Source organism: Miniopterus natalensis, chromosome 1, assembly GCF_054644295.1.
Source record: "Miniopterus natalensis isolate mMinNat1 chromosome 1, mMinNat1.hap1, whole genome shotgun sequence".
NCBI classification, from domain to species: domain Eukaryota; kingdom Metazoa; phylum Chordata; class Mammalia; order Chiroptera; family Miniopteridae; genus Miniopterus; species Miniopterus natalensis.
Window position 1 is genome coordinate 58715702 of NC_142081.1, and position 25350 is coordinate 58741051.

A 25350-nucleotide genomic window follows, 5' to 3' on the forward strand; every position below is an offset into this window, starting at 1 on the left:
CTTGCCCAGCTTGTGGAGCTGAGCAGAGGTGGCCTGGGAGAGTCTGGGAAGCAGGGCGGGACCCAGAGAGGACTGGATGCTCCCTGAATGAGGAGTGTGCAGCAGGGAGTGAGGTCTGATCCTGTGTTTTGGCAGCAGAGGGAATTGGCAGCTGTGGCGAAGAAGGTGGCACAGGTGCAGACGGAGGCTTACCAGCTGGGCCTGCTACAACCTGCAGCTCAGGGAAGCTTGGCCCAACAGCTGGCCAAAGTGCGGGAGGCCTGGGCCGCCCTGGATGCAAAGGCCCAGGAGTGGGGCCAGCAGCTAGAGCAGGCTGCCCAGGGCCGCACCTTCCTCAGACGCTGTCGGGAGCTGCTGTAGGTGGCACCCTCCCTCAGCTGTTGGCGCAGCTCTGTCCTGCAGGGCAGGGGTCACCCCAGCTCTTTGGAGAACTGGACTCCACCTCCTCCTGCACAGCTCCTGCCCTGCCCGCCCCCCTCCCCTGGGTGCCCTCCAGGCCCTGACAGCAGCTTCCTTTGCCTGCTCCACAGAACATGGGCTCAAGAAAAGCAGGCGCTCATGCCCTTGGAGGAGCTGGCTGTGGACGTGGCAGAGGTGGAGTGGCTCCTAGGGCAGCACGAGGAGCTGGGGCAAGAAATCAAGGAGCACAGCCTTCGAGCCCAGGATGTACAGCAGGAGGGGTGGCAGCTGGTAGGCAATGGCCACTTCATGTTCCTGGAGGTACAAGCACAGAGGTGGGCCTGGCATTGAGCTGGGCTCAGAGCCTGATTACCCAAGGTCTCAGAACCCCTAGTGGGAGTGGAGCCAGTGGGAGAGAGAGGCCAGGCTAGGGGAGGAGAGACGACAGAGAAGGAAGTGTCCAGGCCTCTCAGCCTTCTCTCGAAAATTCTGCTGGGCACTCCAGCTCTGCCCTACCTGGATGGCTCTGCCCAACATCTCACCTGAAGTACCCCCTCCCCTCCAAGTAACAGAGTGTCTGCAGGAGCTGGAAGAGCAGCTGCAGGCACTGGAGGAGGCCTGGGCCCTGAGCAGGGCATGCTTCGAGGAGAGCTGGGGCCTACAGAAACTGCGGCAGGGGCTGGAGCAGGCTGAGGCCTGGCTGGCCTCCCGGGAGGGCCTCATGCTGGACCCCAACTGTGGGGTGAGCCAAGGCCCTGCCCTCTCTCCTGCTGTACCATCCAGCAGCTACAGCCTGCTGCTCCTTCTCTCACTGTACCCCCAGGACGGTTGCAGAAGGCGAGGGGAAGGCTCTCAGCACCCCTGGGAGCCGGGCCTCACCCTGGCTTGCTTCTCCCTAGCACTCAGTGTCGGATGTGGAGCTGCTGCTCCACAGGCACCAGAACTTCAAAAAGCTGCTGGCAGCCCAGGAGGAGAAGTCTGTCCAACTGCACAGGAAGGCAGGGGTAAGAGAGGCTGGAGCAAGGGAACCCCAGGAGATAGGCCTGAGGGCTGGTGGTGGGAGTAGGCCGTCTCAGCCTGAAAGTCGGGGTCTCCCCAGGGCACTGAGCCATCTGACCTTTCAGGAAAAGCCCTTACCCTTGCCAGCTTCAGTGTGCTGCCCCCCTTATCCTCATAGGCTGGGATGCCACTGTGGGCTGGGATGAGGGAAGTCTCCTGAGCTGAAGGGAAATGGGCTCTCTGTGGGTGGGAGGGGTGTGGGAAGGAGAGGCTAGGCATGGGGCCCCCCATGCCCTGGCCTGGCTCACCTTGCTCCCCTCCCCCAGATAGAACAGGCGAAGGAGCTAAAACCTGGAAGAGTTGGCAGCAGGCTAACCTCCCTCCAGCACAGGCCTGTTGGAAGCTGGTGGCCAGGAGCACAGCTGGCTGAGACAAGGGACCTGCAGCCAGGTGTCCCATTCAGCCAGTGCATACCCTTGTCTACCACTGTGTCTCCAGAGCAGGCAGCCAGGCAGCAGGGGCCATGGGGGTAAAGGCCACACCCTGGAGCCAGCTCTGAGGCCCAGGGGCCAGGGGGTTGTCGACAATGAGGTTGGGAGGAGGTTGGGAGGAGTGGGTACCCAGCCCCTTTCCACAGGGGGCCTCATCTTCTGTGCTGGTCCTGATGTTTCCCTGACCCTATCTTGCATTTCCAGGATGTGAAGGGTGCGCCCTCCATGGAGGGGTCTTTGGAGCTTAAGTAGCAGCTCCTGCCTGGGAGGTGGCAGGTAAGTGGCAGAAGACTCCTCCAGGCAGCTCCCTTCTGCAGAGGAGCCATCAGGCCTGGCCCCTTGGCATTGTGGACTCTGGGTAGACTCCCCTGGCCCTGCCCATTCTTAGTTTCTTCTTGGGACCACTTCCCAGCTTTTGTGCCAACCCAGGTAGGAGGTGGGGCTCCTCTTCTGGTTTAGTTGTAAGTTGTTCCCTCTTTCCCTCCCACCTGAGGCACCTTGGTCCTGGTGCAGCTAGTGCAACCTCACTGCCTTCTCTCCACAGCCCAGCTTGAGCCCCTGGGATGGCTACAGTGGGATCTTATGGGCAACTCCCTGAGCCTGTTCCAGGAGGGGAAGATGGCAGAGGAGGTACAGGGCTGTGGGGGGTGGGGGGCACAAGGACAGAGGCCCACAGGGAAAAGCTAATGGCTATGGTGACCCCTGCCTGTCATCTTTCCTCAGAATGTGGCTTCCACAGCCACCCTTGACCTTGTGGGAGCCCAGTGTGACAGGCCAAGGGACTGCCATGACATGAAACATACTTTCTCCTTAAGGTGAGGGCTACACGGGGAGACACACACTAGCCCTGAGACATACTGACTCCGCAGGCAGTGGGGGCAGCCAAGGCGCGGAGCCAAGGGTCCCCTCAGGAGGCAGAGAGTTTGACTCATGGCTGTCTGGTGGCAGGCTAAGCAGTGGGGCAGAGATCCTGTTTGCAGCACCATCTAAAGGGCAGGCTGAAAGCTGGCATGGAGCCCTGAGCAGTGCAACAGGTAGGCTCTAGGGGAACCCTGAGGAGGTGGGGAGGGGGCATTGACTCCCTGGGCATCAACCTGCTGGTGCTTAAATCATCCTCTGAAGTTTCACACCTAGTACCCATATAGCCTTCATGGTAAGTGAAACTTACTTTTTGCAAAGAATTTAAGGCCCAGAGGGTGAGCAACTTGCCAAAGGTCACACAGCTAATTAGTAGCAGAGGTGGGGCCCGGCTTGATTCCCTGACTGCCTCCTGGTCCCACCCGCCTCCTTTGGAGTCTGCCGCTCTGATTCCCGAGCCCATCCAGGTCCCCAGGGGCTTTTCCAGGCTCTGCTCTAATCCTGGGGACTTCTCCATCCTTCAAGTCCTCCCATGTCCTGAATGCACCTCCCTTGGGGTGTTATGTAGACAGGCCCAGCTCTACTAATAGGAGGAATGCAGAGAAAGCAGCCCCTTGGACCCTTTGCTGGGAGGGACTGTGTTCAGGGCATGTCCTGAGGCGCTAGGGCTCCACTAGGAGCCCCTTTCCTGCTGCTCCTGGTCTCACTGGGTTCCTGGCTCTGTTCCTCACACTATCTCTATTCCCCTGGGATCTCCTTGAGACTGTCCTTCAGAATCCCAAAGGGATTCTGAGTTTCATCACAATCTCCTTCAGGCTGAGCCTTAGCCCACCAGCCTTTAGCCCTCTAGGAGGTGGGATGCACTGGGGGGAATCTGCCCGCGGGGTGCTTGGCTGCATAGCACCCCCACATGGACAGTGCTCGATGCACAGAAGCCTCCAGAAGCAGAAGCATCTTAGTCTGTTCAGGCTGCTGTAACAAAAATACCACAGACTGGGTTAGGTTGTAACCAACAGACATTTATTTCTCACAGTTCTGGAGGCTGGGAAGTCCAAGATCAAGGTGCCGGCAGACTGGGTGTCTGGTGAGGACCATCTTCTGGTTGCAGGTAGTACTGTGTCCTCATATGGTGGAAGGCAAGGGTGCTCTCTGGGTTCTCTTTTATAAGGACTCTACACTCATGACCTAATTGCCTCCCAAAGGCCCCTCCTACTACTACCTTGAGGTTAGGATTTCAACATATGAATTTGGGGTGGGGGGTACATTCAGACCATAGTCAGGAGGAGGGAGCACGCAGGGACTCTGCCTGCAGCTGGCCAAGCATTTGGCTTGGGGCTGACCAGTGTTCTTCCCTTGCTCTGCAGCCCACAGTCTAAGCCCAGAGCACAGAGCCAGACCTCTGGACTTCCTGGAAGAGTGTACTGCTGAGGAGGTGCCCAGCACGGCCTCTCCACACAGGTAGGGCACCTATGTGTGTGGGAGGTGGTCCTGAGCCTCCATGACCAGCACAGATGCTGCCCCTTAAGCCTGAGGTCCTGAGACTGCCAGTGGATGGAGTAACCCCCACGCTTGAGACCCTTGACCACCCACCCCGTCTGGTGCAAACCCCTGCTCACTCTCAGCACTGACAGCAGAATCAGGGTCATGAGGCTCCCTTTCCCCAGATTCCATGGCTGTCCCCCACCCTCCTCGCTGAGGGACCCGCAAAAATGCAACGATGGCCCCCCAGGGCCCTTCGAGCTCCCGCAGGCGGCTGGCCCTGCAAAGGAAACTGCACCAGGCTCCCACCTTTCCTGCTCAGGCCAGATCCGAGGTGAGGGGCACCCAGGTACCTTTGTATATGCTAAAAAGCTTGCCTGGCTCTGTCCACCTGGGACCCACACACCCTCAATCCTTATTCTCCTCTCCAAGACGGGGCACTGTATGCAGGACAGCCAGACCCCTTCCGCAACCTTACTCCTGTCCAAGTTCTCTGCCTCCATCTTCTCTGCTTTCCTCAGTCCTAGGACCCAGTCCCTGCTCCAAGGGGAAAGGGGTACCTTATTGTCCTAGAGAGACCAGGAATCAGGATGTCAGCCAGACACACACCTGCAGACCCCCACACAGATTCACACACTGAGACAAACCCAGGGTCACAAAGACACACACAGCTCATGCCGGAGGAGCACTCACATTATAACAGGGGTGGCAGCCATGACTGGGGTCTCTGGTAAATTAACCATTCACACTCCTGCAGGGCCCACAGATTCCAATTTATGATTCAGGTGACATGTGGCTGAGTGAATGGCCTTGTCCTGGACACAGTGGCTTCTAAGGCTACTAAGGCAGCCATTTCTGCTCTGTGACTCTAGCCACAAGCCCAGGTGATGGACTGAGTCGCTGGGACAGGGCAGACAGATGCAGTGAGAACCAATCATTTCCCATCCACCCCATACGCTATGGTCACTCCTGCAGCTGCCTGCTGGCTCCCAGTATCCACATCCCACATGGACGTTAGGAAGAGGTGGTTGTTCCCAGGGAAGCCAGGAGCACGAGGCCCTAAATTCACTCTGCCTCCCTGTTCTTTCCACAGGTCTGGGCCCTGAAGCACGCCCTGAAGTACCACCAAACCGCAGGGCTACACATGAGGACACCCTGTAGGGGACCAGAGCAAGGCAGCTACCAGGGCCCTACTGACTTCAGGAGTAGATAGTTCCTCGTTAAGTGATGGGACCCCCAAGGTCACAGCTTGGTGAAGCTATGCAGCTAGTCTCTTTCTTTGGCTCATCTGGTCCAAGGTCTGGCTGCCTGCTGAGGTTCCTGACCAGGTGAGTCAGGGGTGCTAGCTGTCATTGCCTGCAAGTGTGCTCACCTGGGCAGGGCGAGGGCTGCAGCAGCAGAGACCCCCCCCCCCCCCCCAAGGCCAAACTGGCCTCCTGCTGAGAAAGGGTGCCAGGGGCAGATGACCCACATTTTAGGGAAGCTCATGCTGACTCGATAGCTCCGTGAGGTGGCTGGGGAAACATTTTGTTTCTTAAACCAGTCCTTGCCCTGTGTAACCAAGAGCTTGGAATAACATGTCCCTTCTTGGCAGCAATGACAGAATCTCAGATAATGCCTCATGTGTGTATGAGCCTCTAATACATAAAGTGCTCTATTTTATGCTGTACAACTACTCAAGGTAGCAAGGGAGGGAGAACAGACAAGGTCACGGGGCTTTGAGCCCCTGCACAAACATGGTCAGTGCTGCTCCCCCAGTTCCATCTCTGAATCGTCTCCTTACTCTCTGGCCCATTTAGAAGGCTCGACCTACCAGGAGGTGTCTGTGGCAGGCTTGCTGCTGGTGGCTTCAGTGCCACGTCTGGGTGGTGCTGGGTACACAGCGTGGAGGAGCCCCTCAGAGGGCTGGGGGCCACCTACGGGGCCATCCACACCCCCCGAGGTTGTGGAACACCTGTTGATGACATCTCTGCCCCAACTCTACCAGAGCAGCCAGATGGGCAGTGAGCCGGGTGGGAGCTCTGGCCTGGGTGCCACCATCACTGGGGCTGGCGCTGCTTGCGTTGCCTCCGCCGCCGCACAGCCTCACGCAGGGCCTCCAGCAGCCGCTCCCGGTTGTTGCAGATGTTATAATGAGTCAGGTGGAGCAGCTTGTCCGCATCTTCCTGGCTATAGGTCACCTTCGAGTAGTGATAGGGGGAGTTGGATGAAGACAAGTTCACCTCCCCAGCCGCCGCCTCCTCAGCTGTCCGGCGGACCCCTAGTGGAGAGAGTGCAGCCAGGCACAGAGGAAAATGAACTGGGGGGGGAGTGTCACCTTCGGAGAGGCATAAAGCAGAGGAGGTGGGAAGAGGGACAGGGGGCCCAGCGCATCAGAAGAACAAGGTGGAGGGTCTGGGATGGTGGCTCACCAGGGGCTGAGTGCTCCCGGAAGGAGTTGTTGACCAGGGGGAAGTGCAGCACAGCAGGGGCTTCAGGGCAGTCGGGGTCCAAGAACAGGTGGCATTCCTGCGGCTGGCGCTGCTCCTCAGGGCTGGGCGAGATGGGTGGGAATGGGATCCCCTGCTCCTGGCAGAATCGGCCCAGAAGCTGCAGCTGCTGCAGGGCGGGCAGAAGTGGCATCAGAGAGGCCCCCAGAGCTCCCCAGTTTCAACAGCAGGCTGACTGAACGTGGAGGTCCGCTAACACATGCAGGACTTAGTGCCCAGAGGCCAAACCAGACTCTAGTGGACCCAGGAGAGCCAGGCCAGACTTGGAAAAACACTCTAAACCTGGCAGCCCTCCTGCTGCAGCTCCACTGGGCTCAACTGAGTGGGGCTGCTAACACCACCCATGTTCTGCAATTGGGAGGCAAAAACCTTCACTGGACCAGCACAGAAATTCAAAGCAGGGGCCCCAAGGTCCAGGGCCTATCGGGGGTGCGGGTACAGCAAAGGGGACCCATATATAAAATACATTTAAACACACTGCCAGTTCCTCCATCACTCCAACTTCAGGAGCAGCATGAGTTCCCCTGGCTGTGGATTCTATGAATTCAGTTTCCTGTTCACACAGTGTCACTGTCACAGCCCCTAAGGGAATGTGGGCCAGATACTGGACTCCAAAGCAGGTCGCCCTAAAGGCATAGTCAGGATGTCAGGGCAGGCCTGGGGTTGCCCACCATCTGCCCACAGCCCACCTGAAAGGCTCCATGGAGGTTGTAATCCAGCGACAGGATGAGGTCCACATCCCTTGTGGGCCGCAGGAGGGGAAGGCAGCTGGTGTTGATAAAGTAGCCAACATCCAGTAGGCAAAGGTAGGGCTCTGCAGGTGTCAGCTGGTTGGGGAGCCCGTCCAGTTTGGTGGCTGGAAAGGTTGGGGGGAATGGGGGTGAAGCAGCTGTCACAGCTGCTTGGGGCACCAGCCCCTCAGGCCTAATGCCAGCCCTTGCTGCTGGTGGAAGAAGACTCTGCCCTCCGGCCCTGCTCTCACCAAAGTGGCATCTCTACTGCCTGAGGCCCTGCTCCCCAACATAAGGAGAGAAAAAGGGGCTCTCACTCCAAGCAGCCCAGGGAACTGAGCTCAAAGGGCATGGGGACAAAGTATTATAGAGTGTCAGTGAGTGTCAGTGTCTGGACCAAGGACCCAAGGCTCAGCCAGCCATGAGATGACTCTGGAGAGCTGATACCGGGGCAGAAAGCAGATACCTTTCCAGGTGGAGAAGTGAGGATGCTGGAAATAGTCTTTATGGAAATGGAGGCCATATAGGAAATTGTGGGTGGCCTGCGAAAGTGGGCGCCGCGTCAGAAGGTCAGTGAAAAATTCAGCGATCCTGCCAGCCACAGTGGGAGGCTCTTCTATCTTCAGAAGGGGGACCTGCTCCTTGTCTGCAGTCAGGAGAGAAGGAAGTGGGATGTCTTTCAGGAAATGGGTGCCTCTGTGGACTCCCAAAGGCCTGAGATTCCACATTCCCCCAAATACAGACCCACTGGCTGCCCCACAGCATCCTTACAAGGAATCCTACCCAGGTTGGCACCTACCCAGGTTGGCCTGATCCTGTGCCCAGCGGTCCCAGAACTGGCGGGGCTCTGAGGCCCAGTATAAGCTGTCCTGGAGGTTAGCTGCATACAGGTTGCTCCAGATGCCTGAGACGGGACATGTAGGGAAGACAGTCCCCCACCCCGTCAGAACCTGACCCTTCCCAGGGCCCATCCTGGACCAGGAAATGTCTCAGTGACTGCACTTGGAAGGTCAAGGCCCGCCCCCTCCCCCAGGCCCATTCTCCCTACTACCCCCAGCTTTTCCAGCCTTCCCACCCCCTTCACCTTCCAGGAAGCAGATTCGAGACTCAGGAAGCTGCTTCATCAGTCGCCCCATGAAGAACTCAGAGCCAAAGAGCTCAGACGGGATGAAGGCGCCATACTTGGGAAAGCCGACCTCATAGGGGGAGAATTCGCACCACTCTGTGAGGAGGCCACACAGCCTTACCATGGGGCCCAGAACCTGAGGACCCTTGGCACCAGCAGAGCCACCACAGCTTCACACCAGGGCAGCATGGTGACCAGGCGGCTCAGCCTTTTATTGCTGGCACTCTGGGTATGAGACCTAAGGCCCTTGCCCCCATCCCAAAGCCTGAATGGCAGTCTCTGGAAAGCCTGGGTGGGGCCTGGCCCAGAAGAGTGGGTATAACACCCACATCCCACACACAGGCCCAGCTATTCTCACCCCACCAATCACGAAAGCATGGGTCTCAGTTCCAGGCTACTCACCTGCAAATTCAAAGGTAGTCAGGTTCTTCTCCTTGGTGTTGAGGGCACAGTAGATGGGCAGAGGATTCTGGCCTCGACTCAGGGCCTCCCGCTGGTCTGAGAGTTTGTGATCATGGGGCTGGAGTGGGGGAGGGCAGGAGGGGAGGATGTGAACCTAAAGCCATGGCTGCCTGGGGCCTTTCCCACGCCCTGCTCCCAGGCTGCACCCTCCCCACACCTCATCATGCAGCAGCGCCTCGTTGATGAGGGCCCACAGGTTGGTGAAGCAGGTCGGGTAGCCCAGGCGGGCACGCTCGGCCAGCTCCTGCCGATACTGCTGCAGCTGACTGGGGGCCAACACACCCAGCTTGCTCTTGGTCACCTGGGTCTTCAGCAACTTGGTGGGCCCTGCCAGGTCCTTTTGAGACCACTCTGGGTCCTCGTAGAGGTTGGCCAAAGCCCTAGGAAAAGCCAAAGCCAGGGAACAATTACTCAAGGACCCTACTGCATACCTGGGGTCTCTGTTCTAAGATAACAGCCTCGCAGGCACCTTCCAAGGGACCCCTGAGCACATCTGTCTGGCACACGAACCCACTCAGCCCTTTCAATGTAATCAGAGGGGCCTATGAGGTCTAAGAGCCTTACCACCTGCACCCCTGCCATTACTCAGCCAGCCACCCCCAGGCTCCTATACTCAACCTGCCGCCAGCTCACCAGGTGGATCCCGAGGCCCCTGTGATATAGGAGATGCAATCCAAGAGGCCCAGCTCCCTCAGACCTGCCAGCTGCCCAAACAGGGAAGTCATGGCTCGGATCCCACCGCCAGTGGCCATAACAGCTACCACTGGGATCTGAAAGAGAAGACAGCCAGGCTCACAGAGGCCTTAGGGAGGGGGAAGGCAGAGCCACAGGAAGAGGAGGTAGTAAGCCAAGCAGCTGCTCAGCCCAAACACAGCTAAGGCTGCTCAAAATCTAATCGGGGCTCTTGGGACCAGTTCTAGTCAGGCATGCTGAGGGGGGTCTAATCAGAAGTAAGTAGCCTCTTGAGGGTCAGGTTTGTCTGGTTTTAAGAACTCCAGGGAAACTGGACCACACAAGTTCCAGGCCTCATCTCCTCCCCTCTAGCCCCTGAGTAATCTGGTGGTCGCTTTCTGGGAGCCCCAGGGCCACCTCAAAAATCTCCCATGTAGCTGCCCCTCTCCCTCTTGCAGGAAGAGGTCGACCTGACCTCCAGGGACTGCCCCAGGCCAGCAGGCAGCCCTCAAGCTGTACGTCTCACTGATCAATCAGACCAGACCCAATCTCACAACCTGGACCAGGCCAAGGTTCAAGGAACAACGAGAAGGAAAGCTAGCCCAGTGGGGCAGCTGCAACTTCCAAGTGTCTCATGCAATGCTCCAAATTTAATGTGATCAAGCTCCTGATAACATCAGAGAGAGGGCAGAGAGCAGGAGCAGGCAGAGCCCAGCTCAACACCTGCTCTGGTTTGGTTAGGGAACAATCAGTTCCAGCATTTAGCATGGGAATCTGGGCCCGAGCAAGCCCAGGGATGCCTGCCCCATCCAGCCCAGACCCAGACCTCATCCTCCTGCAGGTCTCCATCCAGCTGCAGGGCCTGCTTCAGGGCCTTGGCCACCACCTGCTTCCTCCTGCTCAGGAAGGCATGCTCCTCAGCACAGGGCCCACAGCCCAGCCGCACAGCCAGCTCCTTTGGTCTGTGTGGAAAGGAAGGACCCATGAGGCAGCTCCCCAGCCTTGTCAGAGAAAGGGAAGCTGGGTCTTCCTCTCTGAAAAGCTCACTGCCATCTCTTCTCTCCTTTCCTCTCCCCACTTCTCATCTCTCCTGTGTCCTGGCAGAAATGTGACACATGTGGATTTGAGGGGGAGAGGGGGAACCCAGACCCATGCAGCCACACACTGGGAAAGCAGCAAAGAGGAGTCACAGAAATAGGAATACCGGTGACTAAAGAGGCCCCTCTGGGACCCCAGGTGCAAACAGACCCCTGGGTGGCACCCAACACCACAGTTCCACTTCCACCTCTTAGCTTCTCTCCCTCACCCACCCGAAAGTGACAGGAACCAGTGTTCCCACCTCATGGTAAGCAGCTGGTCTCCCAGGCACGTGGAGGGCCAGTGCAGCAAGTCCTTGTCTTATGAAGGTTAGCTAAGGTCCACCCATACTGATGCCACCTGAAGTGGCGCCATTTCTCTTCTCTCTTGGTTTCCTTGCCCTCTCTGTGCCCCATACCACTCTCATCTTCCCCATTTTTCCAGCCAAATGTTTATCAAGTGCCTCCCAAGTGCCAGGCACGGGGCTAGGCACACCCCCCTCCAACTAAAGCAGAAATGCAAGTAAAATGTGAAAAAGAGCCTTCATCTGCTCAGGCTCCCACACATCATGCTCCACCCTGGGAGCAAACCCCTGAGCACTAACAGACGATTCCAGGCAGTTGTGCTGGGAGCCACCCCATCTCTCTCCTTCTTTCCTCCAGACCGAGTACCTGACCATTGGCCACTGTCCCTGGCTGCTTTCCCCCGTGACCTTTCTCAGTGCCCAGCCCAGCCTCTCACCCTTCTTCTTTTTTCAGCTCCACCCTCATCAGAGGCTCCTGAAAACATGAATGCTCCAGTCACTAAGGTGAGACACCCTGCTCCTCTCATCCCAGCCCGAGCCACACCCCATGATATCCTCATGCTCCCTTGGGCCCCCAGCCATCTCCACAGGGGCCAGGACTGACACCTGAAGGAAGGGATGCTCAGAGGACCCCTCCCCAGAGCCTGGCCCAGCACTTATCCAGGGTGTAGCCTAAGGACAGAAGCTGCTACTGAAGCAGAACATCCTTCAAGGCCTGGGCCCGGCCCAGCCCTGCCTGTGCAACTGGCTTGCTTCCTCCAGTGACCAGTACCTGGGACGTAGGGAAGACGAGTCTCACCACCTGGCCAAAGGGCAGGACCCTCAGGGGCACCTTCAGTTGCTCCTGGGGGGCATCCTGCAGGAGGGGTGAAAAAAGAACTGAGAATCTCTACCTTTTCTTTCCAGCAAGGACTTCATCATTGCTCCTAGGAGTGAAAGAAAAAAGCAGGAAGGGGGACACGAGGCCAACGTCAGCTCCACACTCTTCCCAGGGTGCCTGACCCTGCCAGGAGATGAAGGGGGTGGGGGGGCTCAAGGTGAACAGAGGGACAGTGTGGAAAGAGGTGCTGAGGGCAGGAGAGGAGAGTGTCTGGGGGCCCCTCATGGGAGCCAGTGGCACACTACCTGCAGGTGAACACTCAGCTCCTGCTCCCAGCAGGCCGGGCAATGGAAGCAGGAGGCAGTGCCCACTGAGGCCTCCTGTGGACCCTCACAGGACCCAGGAACCACAAGCTGAACTCTGCCTTCTGACCCTGGAAACACAGACCAGAGCAGAGAGGCTGGGGAAAGGATCTCAGCCCACAGAGGCCCTCGTCTTGCCTAAGGGGCCTGGAGAGCACTACCCTCCCCTCACTGAGATGGATGCCTGGCCCAGGACGAGGCTGGAGATGGAAGGCCCCCTCCACAGCGCCTCTGGGGACTAAGGGGAAAAGCCCCAGCATGGATGTGCCCCACCACCGCCCCTGTTCCTGCCTGAGAGCTGAGTACATCTAGTGCAAGGTCCCCTCCAAGTTCCCCTTAGGGAAGGTTGAGGTCTATCCCTGGGGTGAGGGACTCACCATTCTGGTCCCCGGCCTCCTCCAGTCGAACATGTAAGCAGGAGAGCTCCCGGCCCTGAGTCATTAAGAGAGCCCCTCAGGTATGAACCCCTCCTGTAGAGGCTCCCACCCGCCTAGCACCCTGGTTCTTGCTCCTCAGCACTTTATTACCTTGGCCTGAGTCACCAAACATTTCCTGAGGTTGTATCCTCTTGAGGAACTGAAATCTCAGGGTCCCCCAACTCAGCTCTGACTCCCAACCCCCATGGTGGGCCTGACACTTGGGGAGGAGAACAAGCAGATGGCTTAAGAGAAGGGTTCTAGACTCACCACCAGGATGCCATTGCTAACAAGCTGCTCAGCACAGTCTGTCCTGAAAAGAGCCCCCAATTACCCTAAGTAGGAGTCCAGGTTCCCAGGTACTCACCCCCCAAGGAGACCTGGGCATTCCTCCTCTATCACTGGACATCTCTCAGGGAAGGGTGTCGCCTCTGGGCACTTAGCACCCTGTCCTTCCCAGAAGGAAGCACTCCCACCCAGGAATTGTCCCACGGTCCCTGACTCACAGACTCTGCAGTCGAAATTCAACTTCCAGCTGCTCCTCACCCTGGAGACAGAGAGAAGCAAATTAGAAAGGGGAGGGAGGAGGAGAGAGGGAGAGAACAGATTCCAATCCAGACACAGCTGGGGCTGCTGGGACCCATGGAGGGACAGCGATTGTCCATCGCCAGACTGCTCCATTCATCTTCTCTGGACTGCCTCAAGAAAGCTGCCCTTGGCTTAGGTGTCAAGAAAGAACGTTGGGGACAGGACTGCTTCCCAGGAGACTATAGCTACTGAAAAAGATGGCCACATGTACTCAGCTACCCTCCCAATCATCTCCCCTCCCCAGGGTGAAGGGCCTCCCCTGCCCTGATGTAGTCTTGCCTGAGGGCTCTGGGGGAAGCTTTCCCGGCGGAATTCCCCAATCCGCAAAGTCCCCACGTCATACAGCACCGACAACACGGGGTCGTCACTGGTCAAAAGATCCTGGTCAAAGACTTGCAGTTGTACGACATTCTGGAAGGGGAACAGAGTGAGGGGACTGCAGGAAGGTGGGTGGAAGAGGAAGGTGAACGGGGCAAGGAAGGAGGGGCTGGGGGGGGCAGTGGCAGTGGACAGGGACAGGGAGAAGGGTGGGGCTGACTCCTGGCCCACCTTGAGCTGGTTGTGGATCCGGAAGCGAAAGCTCTGATTCCAGATGGGGTTTCTGCTGTTCTTAACTGTGCGTGTCTGGAGCCTGTGGCTGGAGGCCGTGGGCAGCCACAGAGTCACATAGCAGTCAGAGGGGGTCACTGTGGGAAGGAGACACGAGCAGCTGGTGATTGCTACGACCCCTTCCCAGCCCGGCCACCCATAATAATCCACGTCTTTCCATCACAGGCAATGCTGGAAGACCCAGAGACCCAAGGAATGGGGCTCAGTCAGGAGGCAGGAAGAGCAGAGGCAGAGCCCTGAACATGACTTTCCACCCAGCTCCCGCCCCCCCCCCCCCCCCGCACATTCAGCCCTACTCACATCTCTTCCCACTGCCACTGCCCCACTCTGAATGCAGCAGCACAACTGTTGCCCACCCTGGGCCCAGCCCTCACCTAGATCCTTGGAAGGCAGGCCACGGGCCTGTAGGACACGAATGGTGAGCAGGCAGGTCCCAGGCACCTTTGCCTGCAGAGAAAGGGACAGGTTTGCTGCAGGCAGAGACCCAAAGGAGACTAAGGGGAGGCTGGGGCAACCCCTTGTGGCCTAATCCTGAACCAAAAGTCACAGCCCTGCCCAGCCACAGGTCTGAAAGGAAAGGAGGCTATGATACCTGCTGATGACACCTGCTAACACTTACACAACGCTCTGGCCGGCTCTGGACTGAGGTCTTTTTATACATTAATTCATTTAACCACACAACCACCCTATGACCAACCCCACAAGGAAACTGAGGCAGGAAGACTAGGTAGTCATTTGCCCAAGGTTCAGGGCCAGGATTGGACCAGGCTAGCTCCAGACTTGTGCTCTCAATCCCCACACTTACCTGCTTCTAGTTCCTGGCATAGTCTCCTTTCACCTACTTCCCCAGCTCACACTTGATAAGCAGCCTTCAGGCTGGTCTTGGGCAGCGGGAGGCCAGGGAAGAGGTATGTCAGGGCACAACCTGGTCTTGGGAACCCTTGTTGAGCTGCCCGCACCCCCAGAGGTCCACCCCTGGCCAGGGGAAAACCCTGGAAATGGGCTCTCTACTAAGGTTGGGACAGCAATTACCAGGTCAGACCACCCACAGATTGTCAAGTCCTTCAGGTCCTAAAAGGTCAGGCTAACAATGGTCCTCAGGCAGCTCCATCTAAACCCATAAATCCTGGTCTGGGGATGTGGACCCCGGCAGGTTGCCAAGGCAGGGAAAACCTGTGCCAACCAATCCTTCCTTTTGGCCCTCAGCCCTGCCTCAGGAAGGGCCCTGATAGTTGGGAGTCCAGAGAAGAGCTAAGGAAGCTCATTTATCAGTGTCAGCCCTGGGGCCCCTACCCCAAGCAACTGAGTCAGAAGGAGCACAGGAGCAGCCACTTCCTTCTGGGGCCCCAAGACAGCAGTTGCGACTGAGTTATCAGGGCCTAGGTCTTTGGTACCAGGGAGCTCTGCCTGTAGCCTCTCCCTAGGGCAGGAGGAACTCAGGACAGTCCCTCATCCCAACACCCTGCCTCTTCCCTAGCTTCTGCTCACCACTCTGGTCCAAGAAGCCTACAACTCCACTAAGAAATAGCAATAATCAGGCCCCAGGGGACCAGGCATTAGAGTGGGGACCCAGTTCCCTACTTGTCTTACCAGAGCCATGAGAGTCCTAGGGAACCAGGAATGACAGGCAGTGACCGGAGGACAGAGGACTGTCAGCTTCTTAATCCACAGCCAGGGATGTCCTGGCTCTAAGCTCCTCCCTGGTCCCTCCCTACAACCTCTGCTCCACCCAAGCCCCACTCTTTCCTGGACCAGAAACCTGTACAGGAAATGAGACACCTTAAATCTATATGAAACCACCAACCTCCCTGTGGTGGCAGCTCAAACCCCCCAAAGACCCGTTCTCTCCAGTCATCACCATCTGTGCCCACACCACCCAGCCCTGCTCTCCCAGCTCTCACCTAGAAAATGGGCCCCCAGGAGAGTTTGCTGTCAGAGGCCAGGCAGAGAGAGAATGGAAGGTGGGGCCTGGAGGAGCCACTTGGGTATAGAAGGGGGGGGCAGAGCAGCAGCAAACGGAAGAGCCAGAAGAGCCGTGTCCCCCATGGCAGGATCTTTCGCAACCTCCGAATGCCAGTATGACAGGAATACCCAGTCCCGGCTGAAGTGGCTGGCCAATTTGAGAGGAGTGCCCCAGGCCCCATCATGACCTGGCAGAGGTGTGGTTTGTTCTATGAAACAGGCCTTCAAAGCTTAGAGCTGGGTGCTGGGGGATGAGGCCTCTGGGTTGCCACTGGGAAAGGGGACTCTTTCATCTCCAGGGCTGGGTTGGTGGGGGCAGGGAGTCTGAGTGTGGAGACTCACTCCTTACAGAGGAACAGTCTCAGGAGAGGCAGGGGCTTCTGTCCCCTCCTACAGGTAGGAGGAACAGGGGTGACCCTCAAAGTACCACACCCCACCAGCTGCCCAAGAGCTGGAAGAAGAAGAACAAAGCCAGGAAGAGCTTCACAGGCCCCAAATCAATGAGGTCTGTGCCAGAGTTATAATGAGGCCGAGGGTGGCCTGCTTGCCGAGAGGGGCTGCAATGGCTGTCACCAATAGAGGGGTCCTGGCAGCAGGGAGCTCCTCAGGCCCAGGCCTGCACCCAGCCCTCACCCCCAATCAGAATCACCCTGAAATTTTTAGCTGAACCTTCCAGCCCTCACCAGACCACAGAAGGCAACTTCAAGAGGGAGTCTTGGCACACACAAATCACAGCTATCTTTTATTGAACGATTCCTATGCCAGCCCCATGCTGTCCCCAGAGATACCATCTCCAATGCTCACAACACCCGTGAGGTAGGAACGATCATTATCTGTTTTACAGATGAGACACCAAAGCTCCAAGGCACTAACTCACCCAAGGTCAGGAAGGTGAGAGGCAGTGCTACACCTGGAGCCCCACTCCTCCTCCAGTACAGGCTGCTGCCTGTGCGAGTCACACCCAGACCTGCCAGGTACCTTCTGGACCTCCAGATCGCCTCCAGAGATCCTGCAAAACTGATCGCAAGCTGAGCTGGGCCAGGAGCCAGTACACTCTGATTCCAAGTTGCCTTTAGAATTGACCTGGCCCAGAAGGGTCACAACCTTTTCCACAAGTTGTCTTTGGCAATATTCACCAGGGCTCCATCAGTCAAGGCCCGAGGCCTTAGTGAGGGAGTCAAGCAGCTGGAAATAACTGTACTTGAGGTCATACTCCATGTCGTACCAGAAATTCACTGCAGAGCAAATGAGAACTGAGCATGAGGGTCCCCCTTCTAACCTACAGCCTCCCTGACCCATCTCCCAGATGCCCTGCTGGGCTTGTTGCCAGGTGGCTGGGCAGCTCCTCACCAGCAATGCAGGCATGGGACTGCTGGACGTGGTGGAACCACAGGGCTGGCAGGTAGAGCATCTCGCCAGCCTGCACGGTGCAATGAAGGGCCTGGGCCTGACTGTAGCTGGGGTATTGAGCCAGATCTGGAGCCAACGGGTCCAGTGGAATCCAGGGCACCTGGGGACACAGTGGATGCCAAGGAACAGGCCCGAAGCCCCAGGCCCTCCAACTCCATCTCTTCCAAAGGTAAACACCACGGGCCCTGCCCTGCTCAGCACTAGGAGGCTCAAGACTTAAGGATATTTCAGAGCAAGGTGCCACCGCCCCAGCTCTTTTGTGCTCGCTCCTCAGAGCCCAGGTTCCTACCCTTCCCTCTCCCTGGGGCCCAGGAACAAGACAGAAACCTTCTCCATGGCCTCCTCATCCACCATTTTAAAGAAGCCCTCTTCAGTTAGTTGGTAGGTTGCTGGAGTGTACATCTCTGAAACCAGAGGGAGGAAGGTGTGAGGACCCTCAGGTGGCCTGCAGCTTGCCAGCCACTCCCATTTACTTGTTCTCCGGGTACAGGTGCAAGGTCAGGAGCCCTAGTGCAGTGGAGACACTGTATCTACACCTCAGGCCTGGGCACCAGCCTGCCCATCGCCCTCACTGCCCTCCCTCCACCTTGGACTGCCTGCTTCCCAAAGCCTCTGCAGGCCGAGCCCCCTACCATAGGGGATGAAGGGCCGGTCACTGGGTGGATGTAGCAGAAAGTGTTTCTCTCCCGAGACCACACAGTAGAGGTTCTCGTAGTGGTCCTTATGCACTGCCAACACAAAGGAGGCCCCGTGGGCAGGATGTGAGGGGCCAGGCACAGCAGGGGGCAAACGATCATGCAGAGCACCTCGCACCCCAAGACAGCTTATGGTGCAAGAAAAAAGCATGCAGCATCAGAGCAGATTTGAAGGGGTGCCAAGGTGCCTGGTGGGTTTCGGGCATTTCTGATCTCTGTCCTCCAGGGACTGACGCTTGCCAGGCCCTGGGCTCATCTCCACCAAGAGGGGAATGCTAGTAAACAGGGCTCTCCTGAGTTCAGGCTCTCCTGATGCCTGACCTAGCTGGCCTTTGGGAAGCTTTCTAGGGACCTAGAAAAAATAGTGCCCCTCCACCCCCAATGCCACATGTACCTTCCCCCACCTGAGCTTTCAGGGGAGGCCCTTTCTTGTGTCTGAGCCCAGAATCCCAGAAAAAATCTTAGAGAAAAGTCAGTCTAATTTCTGTATAGGCCCAACCTTCCACTCTAGGTCTCCTCTCCACCTGATACCTACAAGATGTCACTGCAGCCGCCTCCCCCAGCCAGAAGTTCACAGCATCAGGCATCTTTCCTGCAGGTCGGAGGAAAGAGGGTGAGTTAGGAGAGGGTGGCCCAAAGGCCAGGCTGGGAATAACCACCTGACAGTGATGCTGGGTCAGAACCTGAGTGGGGAGCAGAGGGGTCACAAGGAGAGAGCAGGGAGAAAGGGCAGAGGTGGGCCACTGGTGAGGGGCAGCAACCTTCAGTTCACTGATATGAAGTCGAGGCCTGGGGACTTGAGCATTTAGTGTGCAGTACCTGATCCTGTAGAGCCAAGAGTGTGGGCCAAGTCATCACCAATGAGAAAAACCAAGCAGGGGACCCACCTCCACTCACCCAGAGCCTCGGAGGCCCAGGGAACATGGGGCTCCAGATCAGGCAGCAGCTGGGGCAGCTCAGTGGGCAGGTTGGAGCACTGCTTCTGCACGTAGAGGACGCCTGGGTGTTGGGCTCGGCCCTCTAGCACGTCCAGCACACAGCTCAGGGGCAGGCGGCGCTCAGCGGGCATCACAAAGCGGTCCCCTCGTACAGCATCCGCATAACCATCTGGGGTAACAGCCACACTCACCTCCGTGGAGCCCACTGTGGTTCTGGAAGAATGGACATTTGGCCCACGCCCAGATGCCACAAAGCACCGCCCACATCCCGCTGGGGCAGCCCCCACCTGAGGTAAGGGAGAGACCACTTCTGGAGGGCTGGCCAATGCTTCAGGGCATTGCGGATGATACACGGCCGGTTGGGGCAGACCCAGTCCCGGTAGAAGCGAAGCGGAGTTGGGGGCTTGTCCAGGTAAGGCACAGCAAGAGGCACGCTGAGCTCTGAGAGACAGAGGAGCAGGGTCTGAAGCCAGTAACACCCAGTTGCTGCCCCACTGTCTGCATAAGAGATGCCCTCCCTGGCAGGCCACACTGTGCCCCTAGACAATGCCCATTGGTGACCAAGGGATCCTGGACAATCAGGAATTAAAGAATGAGGAGAGAAATTCAAGAGAGAAAGTGTGACATAACCACAAACACACCACTATGGGCCACAAGAGTTGACAGGGCCTGGGGCCACGTCTCAGCCCATAACCCAAACCCTCCATGGGACCAGGTCTAGCCTGCACCATGGACCCTTGGCTTTCCCTCTCTGGAGTGGTCACCTTCCTGGCATCCATTAGGGAAGGCAGCCACGGAGGCGGTGCTGGGAGCTCCGGAATGAGTACGGCTGAAGCCCCAAGGTTACAGGCTGGTGCAGGTGGGCTGAGGCTGTAAAAAGCACCCTCTAACAGTGATATTTACTGGCACCTAGAATGTGCTCAGTACTTGGCTTGGCGAATGTGGAGGTATCACCAATCATCATCTCAAGACGCTTATAACCTAACTGGGGAGACAAACTGCCTCACAAAACCATAGGAGGAAAAGTAATAACCTCACAGCATCACCATCCTCAGATACCCAGGGCTCCATGTGCACTTGGGCAGATGTCTATAGTGGTCCTGTGTCACCTTAATAAAAATCTTTGCTTTTTGACTCTTCCTTCTCCCTCACTCCTGTCATCCTGTCTCCAAGTCCTACTGATTCTACCTCCTGTGTCTCTCAAACCATCCTCTCCTTTCCTCTGCTGCTATCCATTCACCTATCTCCTTTGGGTCCTCAAATGTCACTTCAATGAGGCTTTCCTCTCTGCTCCCCTTTTTTATTTATTGGGGTGATACTGGTTCACAAAACCATACGGGTTTCAAGTGTACAGCTCAACAAAACATCATCTGCATATTGTACCATATGCCCATCATCCCAAGCAAAATCTCTTTCCATCCCCATTTCCCCCATCCCCTTTGCCCACCTTCACCTCCTCCCACCCCCTTTCCCTCTGGCTATCACCACACTGTTGTCTGATACATACACATACACACACACACACACACACACACACACACATATATATTTTTGGCTTAATCCCACCTTCTTTCATCCAGCCCCCCCCAAACTCCCTCCCCTCTGACAGCTATCAGTCTGTCCCATGTATCCATTCCTCTGTCTCTATTTTGTTCATTAGATTCCACATGTGAGATTATATGATATTATCTTTCTCCGATTGGATTATCTAATTTAGCATAAAAATCTCCTGGTCCATCCATGCTGTCAAAAAAGGTAAGATTTCCTTCTTTTTTATAGCCGAGTAGCATTCCCTTATGTAAATACAGCACAGCTTTTTTATCCACTCATCTACTGATGGACACTTGGACTGTTTACAGATCTTGGCTATTGTAAATAATGCTGCAAATAACCAGGCCACCCTTTTAAAAATTATAACTTTCTCCCAATAATCCTTATACCCCTTCCTTTATTTTCCTTTTTTTAAAAAAAAAAAAATTGATTTTAGAAAGGAAGGGAGAGAGGGAAATATCAATGTGAGAGAGATACATCAATCAGCTGCCTCCTGTACGCGCCCCAAGGATCAAACTCTACCAGGGATCGAACTCACAACCTAGGTATGTGTCTGACTGTGAATCGAACCCTCGATCTTCCAGTGCACAGATGACACTCCAACCAACTGAGCCACACCGGCCAGTCCCCTTTATTTTTCTATCATTTATCACCATCTAACATACTATATATTTCACTTATCCAATTGTTTACTGGTCTCTCTCTTGGTAGAATGTAAGCTCCATGAGGGCAGGGATGCTTGTCTTGTTCACTGGTGCATCTCAGGACCTAGAATAGTATTGAGCACACAGTAGGTGCTCAGAAAATACCTGCTTAATAATTGAATGAAAGTCTCCAACATCTCCTGGCTGGATGGTTGCTGGAGTGAACTAACTTGTTTCCTTGGCTTAATTCCACTCCCTCTCAAAGCATCACTCACCCTGGCCCCAGTCATCTTCCTAAAATCTCATCTTGTCACACCCCCAGTAAAAAATCCTTTGATGACTTACCACTTACTCCTTAACAAAATACTGTCTGCCTTGGCATGCATTCAGGCCCAGCCTACTTTTCCAGTCTGGTTTCCTCCCGTGTGTGCCTGCCCCTTACCACACACTACTCAGGTAGTACCAAACTTTGTTCCTACTGCTCACTCAGATTGGAATGCCTTTCTCCTGGCTTTTATAAGGGTACAGGGCTTTATTATTTTCATCCTTGAGGTCTAGCCTGAATGTCTTAAACCCCAATGGGTGGTTACTGCCTCCTGCTCCAAAAGGCCACTGCATTCATTTTCACCTCTGAGGTCATGCTCTCTTTCTCACAAACACATCTCATCTTTGCCTTGCATTGCAATCAGTCAGAAAGTGAGTGTCATTAGATCAAAAATTGGAACTGGGTGGGAAGAGAGACCCTGGTGGGCCCAGGAAAACTGAAAAGGAAACAGCTGGGGTGTGTGTTTGCTTCACTGGCGAGAGGGTAAGATGAAACCTGCCAAGTAAAGGAGCAGGAGGAAGAAACTGGCAAGAGGCCTTTCCAGTCATGCCAGCCCATCAAAGCAGTCACCTTGGGGGTGGGGGTATGTGGGGCTCAATAAATCTCCCCATTATTCTCACTAGGATTTTTAAAATACACAGAAACTGCCTTTTTTTTTTTTCTTTTTTTTTTTTAACCCTTTGTACTTTCCGCAGCTGCTTCAGTTTTACTTCCTCACCATTTAATAGTTTTCCTTTAGAGAATGGCCAGTTTTCACTTGGGGCTTCAAAGTGAAGGAATTTCAAAAGGAATCCAAACAATTCCTTTGGCCCAACAATTCTGCTAGAGATTTAGCCAACAAAAATATACATGTGCACAAAGATTCTGCTCCAGGCACACTAGCCTCTTCACCGTCCCTTGAATACACCAGGCACTCCTACTTTGGGGCATTTGCCTGTCCATGCCCTCTACCCTAATGTTCTTTTCTCCCTCAAGCCTGTGCTCAAAGGTTGCCTTATCAAGGAGGTTTACCCTGACCATTTTATTTAAATTTGCAACCTGCCCTTCACCCCCACATCCTGAGGTCCATCATTCTACTTGTTTTTCCCCCCATAGCACTTATCCTGTAACACATTTCTTCTACTATATAATTTACTCATTTAGTGTGCCTATGGTTCATTGTCTCCTCACTTAGAACTGTAAGCTCTATGAGGGCAGATATCTGATGTATCCTAAACACACTGAACAGTGCCTGGAACACTGAAGTGCTTAAGTACAGTCATGGGCCACATAACATTTTGGTCAACTACGGACCACAAATACAACGGTGGTCCCATGAGGTTTGTGGTGATGCTGGCAGTCACATAAAAGTACAGATAGCACATACAAATTATAGTAGTAGGCTATAATGTCTAGGTTTGTGTAAATACACTCTGTGATGTTCGCACAACAAAATTACCTAGCCTCACATGTGGCGCATGATTGTATTTGTGAAATGAATACTCAAAGTATTCGCTGCAGCATTATTGAAAACAAAAGACTGGGAATGACCTAAATGCCTAACAAGAATGGGCTGATTAAGTAAATTACAGCACTAGTACCCAGGTGTGCAAAACACAGGGCTATGGAATGATCTGTAAGATACATAATACAGAAGAGTATGTTTAGCAGGCTATCATTTGTCTAAAATGGGAGGTATATATAGTTTTGTGTGTGGATATAAACAATTGTTTTGTTTTGGGGGGGGGTTGTTAATCCTCACAGGAGGATATTTTTTCCACTGATTTTTAGAGCATGGAGGGATGTGAAACAGACCCATCGATTGGTTGCCTCACACAGAGCCCTTGACTGGGAATCGAACACTGACCCTTCGGTACCCAGAGCGACCTTCTAACCACTGAGAACTCTGGTAAGGGTTAAACAGTATTTTTGGAAGGATACAAACTGGGGCCTGGAATGGGAGGGAAGTTGACATTATATTATATATCCGTGTTTTTTTTAAACCATATGCCCACGTCCTATTCACTGGTGAGAAATCTCTTAAAAATAGAAAGCCCGGCTGGCGTGGTTCTGCGGCTGAGCATCGACCTACGATCCAGAAGACTGAGGTTCCGTCCAGGAGACCGAGGTTCGACTCCCGGTCAGGGCACATGCCGGGGTTGCGGGCTCGAACCCTAGCAGGGGGTGTGCAGGAGGCAACCGAACAATGAATCTCTCTCATTGATGTTTCTCTCTCTCTCTCTCTCTCCCCTTCTCCCTTCCGCTCTCTGAAATCAATAAAAAATAATCTCTTACTTAAATAAAATTTAAAAAGAGGGACGGAGGGAGGGAGGAAAATAAAAACCAAGCAGCGCGAAGCCAGGGATCGATCTCTTGCACAGCTGTCCCCAATTCTTCCCAAGCTCTGCAAGGCTCCCAGCTTGGAGGAGTCTGTTCTTGACCAGTTCCAGCAGGGGCTCAGAGAGGGAGCATCCGACCATCTTAAGACTTCACGGCAGGAAAGGGTGGGAAAGGCAAAAGAGACCCCTGATTATTCAGCGCGGGGCTGGCTGTGAAGTCAGTCACCCCAGGAAGCCACGAGGGCGTGCAAACACGGGAGGGGAGCTGAGGACCCCACCCGCGAGCTTGGAGGAGGAGGTTCGACCAGAGTGACCAGAGGAGGCATTAACCAGTCACGCGCACGAGGTTCTGCGCTCCTCCGGGATTAGAACTACAGTGCGCCCGGGTGTCGGCGGCCCGGGAAGCACCAGGGCCACTCGACTCAGGGACCCAGTCCCGGCCTCGCCGTCCGCCCCTCCCAGTCCTGAAACTGATCTGCAGCCAACGCCGGGACGCCCCAGCCGGAGCCAATCCACTCACCCCTTACCGCCGCAGGGAATTCTCGTAACTCCCTCCGCACGGCTTCCAAAGCCACCTCCGCCATGACGCCGCCGCCGCCCGGAGGCCCCGCCCTCCCCCTTTAAGGCCCCGCCCTCCCCACGCCCGCGTCCGCCGCCGCTCCCGGCGCTCCCCAGGTACGCCCCGCCCCCACAGCTGAGGCCGCGGCCCGCCCCGCTCCCGCTCCCCCCGCCCCGGCGCACCGCCGCATTCTGCTGCCCACGCGGCGAGAGAAGCGCCTTCTGATGCGTGCCCCGCTTGGTGGCGTCCCAGACTTAACAAATGATTGTTTATTCACCAGTTCATACATCAATACAAATGGACATGTTAAAAACAGCCCCTGCCCCGTGAAACCTGGGGAGAAGGAAAGCGCCAGGGCCTGGGCAAAGTATAAAAGTTATAAATAAGGGTCTTTCAAAACTTGGTCAGGGCAAATCTGGACAGGGACGGCAATTGCCGGTGGCCTCAGACATGCAGAAGGGAACGGGCGCCAGACCGGCCACAAGATTCCCACCCATCCCAAAGCTGGGCTAAGGGTAGGAGAAGGGCAGCCACCTTCTCACAAACATTAGCTGGAGTATTGCTCCCTCTTTGTTAGGGACAGACCGGCTAAGGATTACTAAGAACCCAGCCCAGAGGGCCCGGCGAGAGCCCCAGTCGGCGTGGGCTGTGGCTGGTGTGCGAGTTGGGACTAGGGGTACAGGTGGAAGTGTATTTCTAACCCTGACTACGGTAGCTGCAGCTACCAGGGGGTCCACCCTCTGTGAAGAGTGCTTGGGCCCAGGGTTTCTCTGTAGATTGGCCATACAGATAAGGGTAGCAAAGAACAGTAGGGGTGAAATAGGCTTCATCTGTTCAGGTGCACTCAGGCTGACCCAAACAGAGCTGGGCGTCCTTCAGAATCCAATTTCTTTCTAAGCCTCTGCCTATAGAGCCAGTAGGGCACAAAGGCCTGTCCACGGGAGAATGGGCTTTTGTGGCTTGGAGCTATATATACACTAAAGCTGCCCTGCCTTAACTGAGGCAGAGGGAAGCAGCAGGGCCCAGAGACACGTTCTTCACCCCAACACTTCAGTAACTGCTTCAC

At 55.6% G+C, this 25350-nt stretch overlaps 1 protein-coding gene across 4 annotated transcripts; it reads right to left on the minus strand.

Moving 5' to 3' along the window:
• Positions 1–4411: 4411 nt before the first annotated feature.
• JMJD7 (jumonji domain containing 7) lies at positions 4412–24313 on the minus strand. Of its 4 annotated transcripts, XM_016212335.2 has the most exons (25): positions 24246–24313; positions 19175–19328; positions 18847–19100; positions 18485–18541; positions 17887–17982; positions 17582–17658; positions 14257–14329; positions 13823–13959; positions 13553–13684; positions 13192–13232; positions 12956–12998; positions 12647–12701; positions 12213–12340; positions 11860–11943; positions 11525–11562; positions 10533–10668; positions 9668–9804; positions 9192–9414; positions 8975–9092; positions 8531–8668; positions 8246–8350; positions 7913–8092; positions 7405–7571; positions 6638–6824; positions 4412–6486 (listed from the first exon to the last, which is right to left on the minus strand). In XM_016212335.2, exons 1-25 carry the CDS (start codon positions 24307–24309, stop codon positions 6266–6268), a joined length of 3045 nt encoding a protein of 1014 aa, XP_016067821.2. In that variant the 5' UTR covers positions 24310–24313; the 3' UTR covers positions 4412–6265. The 4 variants fall into 4 exon arrangements, with proteins under 4 accessions (XP_016067821.2, XP_016067822.2, XP_087678250.1 ...); XM_016212336.2 differs by lacking the exons at positions 19175–19328; positions 24246–24313 and having other exon boundaries at positions 18837–18964; XM_087822124.1 differs by lacking the exons at positions 4412–6486; positions 6638–6824; positions 7405–7571; ... (13 more) ...; positions 13553–13684; positions 13823–13959 and adding exons at positions 16981–17079; positions 17195–17354 and having other exon boundaries at positions 14261–14329.
• Positions 24314–25350: the final 1037 nt, after the last annotated feature.